Source organism: Poecilia formosa, unplaced genomic scaffold (assembly GCF_000485575.1).
Source record: "Poecilia formosa unplaced genomic scaffold, Poecilia_formosa-5.1.2 Scaffold399, whole genome shotgun sequence".
Lineage (NCBI taxonomy): Eukaryota > Metazoa > Chordata > Actinopteri > Cyprinodontiformes > Poeciliidae > Poecilia > Poecilia formosa.
The window spans coordinates 82,222-86,690 of record NW_006800338.1 but is presented as its reverse complement, the minus strand read 5'-3'; the positions used below and the strand labels follow the sequence as shown (position 1 = coordinate 86,690).

At 45.7% G+C, this 4,469-nt stretch overlaps 1 protein-coding gene across 1 annotated transcript in view; it reads right to left on the bottom strand.

The window, feature by feature from the left end:
- Positions 1–165: 165 nt before the first annotated feature.
- Positions 166–4,469, bottom strand: part of atp8b1 (ATPase phospholipid transporting 8B1) — a 21,494-nt gene continuing 17,190 nt past the window's right edge. Inside the window, exons 18-27 of the mRNA XM_007576151.2 lie at positions 3,975–4,087; positions 3,743–3,907; positions 3,557–3,668; positions 3,389–3,464; positions 2,962–3,094; positions 2,612–2,734; positions 2,359–2,515; positions 2,071–2,294; positions 1,630–1,713; positions 166–571 (exon numbers count right to left, since the gene is read on the bottom strand). Of these exons, the coding sequence (XP_007576213.1) occupies positions 308–571; positions 1,630–1,713; positions 2,071–2,294; positions 2,359–2,515; positions 2,612–2,734; positions 2,962–3,094; positions 3,389–3,464; positions 3,557–3,668; positions 3,743–3,907; positions 3,975–4,087 (1,451 nt within the window). The 3' untranslated portion in view covers positions 166–307. The remainder of the gene's footprint in view (positions 572–1,629; positions 1,714–2,070; positions 2,295–2,358; positions 2,516–2,611; positions 2,735–2,961; positions 3,095–3,388; positions 3,465–3,556; positions 3,669–3,742; positions 3,908–3,974; positions 4,088–4,469) is intronic.

Below are 4,469 nucleotides of genomic sequence, written 5' to 3'. Positions count from 1 at the left end.
ATAAAATCACATCAGCAGGAAATAAATATTTCCTTTTGGAATATTACCAGAAGAAAATCATAAATTACAAGAAATAAAAGTGGTTTTAATGAGAAAAAGCTCTAATAATGAATCCAGATCTAAATGACCAGAATAAATCAGTCCATGTTTCGCTCTGAAATAAACTGAAAGGTTTTATTGTTTTCAGTGCAGGAGTTCTAATATTAGGACTTTATTCTGTTTTTTAATGATTTTGTTCAGATATCATCATGACTTTTCAGCTACTCAGCCTGTTGCTGAACGACTTCATCCTCAGTCAGGCGACTCGTTACTTTCCTGTTCTGACCTGCAGGTTGACGATGAAGACGAGCGACGAGGCCGTAACCACGGCGAAGGACTGGTAGTCGGAGGGCGCCTCGCCGTCCTGCCCCATGGTCTGCAGGAACGCTCCGTACGGGATGAAGAAGATGATGAGCGACACGAAGATGCCGTGGAACAAGCTGATGAAGAAGTTCTTGTAGTTGAACAGCGACCCCTGCTGGCCGGGCAGATACAGCGTCGGGACCTTCAGGCTGAGCTCGTCGTTCACGTCCTGCAGGAACAAACATCAGGAAACACATTTCACTGAGTTGGTCCCTAAATAAGGTCAACTTCTAGACAAAACACCTGATTCTGATATAAGACACAAAGTAAATTAGTTAAACTGATTTATACTGATATTTACTGAGACTTTCAAAGGTTTTAGCTTTTAATTCTGTTCATTTGGAAAGAAAATTAAAAAAGAGAGTGCAGCAGCTCCACCTGGTGGACAGTAGGAGGCATTTCTGTTCATTTTAATAGTTTTGAGTTTTTCATTGTAGTTTAATTTCATTTCATTGTGATTTTGTTCATTTAGTTTCTAGAGTCTGTTGCTGTTTTTATTTGTTAAATATTGTTTAGTATTAGTTTAGATTTTGTTTTCAAACTGATAGAAAATTAATTTTCCCCATAAAAGCAGTTTATGTCAGCTGTTTGCAAATTATGTTGCTCCATAATCCTCCTGGTTGCTATGCTACACTATGTTATGCTACACTACGTTATGCTATGCTATGCTACGTTATGCTACGCTACGTTATGCTACGCTACATTATGCTACGCTACGCTACGCTACACTACGCTACGTTATGCTATGCTACGCTATGCTACGCTATGCTACGCTAGTCCAGAAAATGGTGACAGAAAAAGTTGTCAAACACCAGAATCAGTTTGTTGTCCAACAATAATTCAAAATGGCGTCTTTTGATGAGAATTACCCAATTCATGTATAACACTTTGAGTTCTGCGCCTAAAAATGAACTAAAGTATGAAACTAAAAAGCTACTACCAACACGAATAAAAAACATTTAATAAATAAAAACTAGCAAACCCACTTTAAAATTAACTGAAATATACAAACAAAAAGTCACAACAAAATGAAACTAAACCGTCATGAAAAACCAAAAAACTCAGCAGTTTCTCCAAATTTTTAAGTTTCTGATTCACAAAATAAAACCATTTCAAATGAACAACATTTCTAATCAGCTGACATGTTTCCCCTCAGGAACCTGCAGGGCAGCTCGACTGGAAACGAGTGAAATAAAACCTCAGACATCCAGAGGAACCAGTTTGTACCTGGTCCAGGAGTCCGACCAGCAGGACCGGCAGGCTGCTGTAGGCCAGGTTGTAGAGCGTGATGAACCAGTCCTCATAGGCCGTCTGCAGAGACAACACAGGTTCAGTCATCCTCACCGCGTTCAGCAGAATGGAGACCATGTCAAATGATCCAAACTAGTTAAAATCATGTTCCCTTCCTGGCCTGTGGGGGCGCTGCGCCAAGAACTACGGAAGAAAACTACATAAAAACCTCTGAAGACACTGAGCACAACGTCCTTCTACATACAATGTAGATTTTTTTTATTAGATTTTCATTCTCACCTCCCCAAATGAACCAGATGTTCTAGACAAACAAACTACAGTTTGATTAAAGTGAACTAAACAGGGCTGGTGTGAATGCAGCCTTAGAGGTCAAAGGTCACTCTGTCGGAGCGTATCGGACCGTGCAGCGCTGCTGACCTGAGAGGAGTATCCGTTGAAAAAGGAGTACCAGAAATGGACCAGAGTGAAGGCGAAGTTCTTGAAGAAGAAGAAACGGAGGAACTTGCACATCCTGATGTAGGACCAGCGGCCGTGCACCAGCAGGAGGCGCTGCAGGTAGGAGAACTGGGCGAAGGCGTAGTCGCTGGACATGACGGCCTGCATCCCCTCCTGACCGCTGATGCCCACTCCGATGTCGGCGGCTGGAGGGACAGAGGACCATGGTCAGGTCGGGGTTTAAAGGTCAGAGGTCATCTGCTTCCTTACTTTTGATCATGTTGACGTCGTTCGCTCCGTCTCCGATGGACAGCGTCACGGCCTTCTTGTACTTCTTCACCAGACTCACGACGTTGGCCTTCTGCTTGGGCGTGACGCGGCAGCAGATCACCGCCTCGCACTCACAGGCCATGTTCACGAAGTCGACCTGCGGGACAAAAAGTTCGACACGTTGTTCCAAGATGGCCGCCGCTCAGGCTGCGGTGCAGCAGCTCCCTCTAGTGGCTGTGCATGCTGCTCTCACTTGTCTCATTTCCTTCTCCTGGTCGTCCATCGGGTCCTGAGGGTTGCTCGGAGTTTGTCTCCTTCCCAAGCGGCGAAGACGCAGCCGGCGGCGTTTCTTCTTCTTCTCATAAAGAATCTCGTTCTACGAAGACAAACATCCTAATCAGTCATGAAACCGACAGCACTGACCAGGAGGTAAAGGTTCCTTCCAGAACCTGCAGGATATTTTAACGACTATCGATTTTAAAACTTTGACTTTCCCAAAACAGAAAGGAAACTTTAACTTCTCCAACAGAAAGATCGTCTTAATAACTGCCAGCAGAGCTTTGGTCATTTTCCAAGGCTGCTGTGAGAGAGAGAGAGTCTAACCAGCCATCCTCCAGTGATGATCAGAGCGTTGTTGATGGTTCCAGGGAAGAAAGGCTCATCCGGTTTCTTTTTGCCAAGTCGATGTGATGGAGCTTCATTTCTCCTGGCAGCTTGACGGGCCAGCAGCTTCCCACTGCAAATGTTTTAAAAATATAAAAATCTCAGATTAAAGTTGAATATTGCAGATGTATCCTGGTGAATCTTAGATTTGCTCTCAGGCCTTGGATCATTTGTTAGCATTTATCTGCCTGTATTAGCATGGTGCTAACCAACACACTTCTGCTAATCACTATATTGGTATAGCGCGTTAGCAGAACTAATGTTTATGATTATTTAGGGCTAACTAGCCGTTTAGCTAGCAGCGCCCTCTGCTGGTGGCAGCACTGAGCATCTCAGATTCTGATTGGCAGAACCTGTTCAGACTCACTTGACATCCTCTCCATAGTGGATCTGCATCTTGTCCGTCAGCAGCTGACATGAGAATCCGATGTTTTCTGCCGTTTCTGAAGGAAAGACAAACTTTCAGACTCGGTTCCGTCTCTACAGGGACGTCGGATCATTTCCTGCCTGCTCTACAGTCTGAAGGGGAAGGCACCTTTCTTATCGCCGGTCAGGACCCAGATTTTGATGCCAGCCTTGGCCAGGTTGGCGATGGTCTCTGGAACGCCATCCTGAAGTTTATCCTCAATGGCTGTTGCTCCAATCAGCTGCAGGAAGCAAACGCCACCAATCAGCAGAGCTGGATTACAGAAGCTGATGCTAGTTTGTGTTTCCCACCAACCATCAGGTTCTTCTCGATGTCCTCATAGACTCTGTCCAGGGCGGCTTCTCTGTCCACCATGTTCAGCTGGGCCTCTTTGTGTCTGCGGGACCAAGCCTCAAACTCGCTGGCGCTGATGTCCTTGTAACACAGGCAGAGCGTCCTCAACGTCTCATTGGCAAAGATCTGCAAGACAAAACGCATCCTGTCCTTCCTGTCCTGTTCATGTCTCTGAAGAGGAGCAGAGACTCACGTCCAACGCGGTCTGGGTGGTTTCCTTGTGTTGGGTGTTTGGGGACAGCCGCTCATAGATGACCGTATCGGCGCCTTTGCAGTACAGACGGATCCGTCCGTCAGGAAACTTCACTGGAAACGAGACGAGTTAAATTCAAACACTTCTGCTTCTAATGAACGAGAAACGTAATGTTAGCATCCAACATGAAACAGTGTTTGGTGAACTCTCCCTTTGTTTTGGTGTCTCTACCCAGAATGCACTGTTCTGTAGTCCACTTCCTGCTTTTCACTTCAGCTGAACCAAGACTGATGTGACCTCAACAGAACCGGACTCTGCATGCAAACGGACCAGACAGCCTTCATCTACTGATGGGTTGGAATAGGAGCCGACATGCTGCAGGATCCGATCTTCATGTGACGCAGTGCTGAGTCCGATCAGCAGGGTTTATTCTGGCCGCTATGGCGACGTCAGTTATTCTGGGCCGCTATGCTAACGTCATTTATTCTGGGCCGC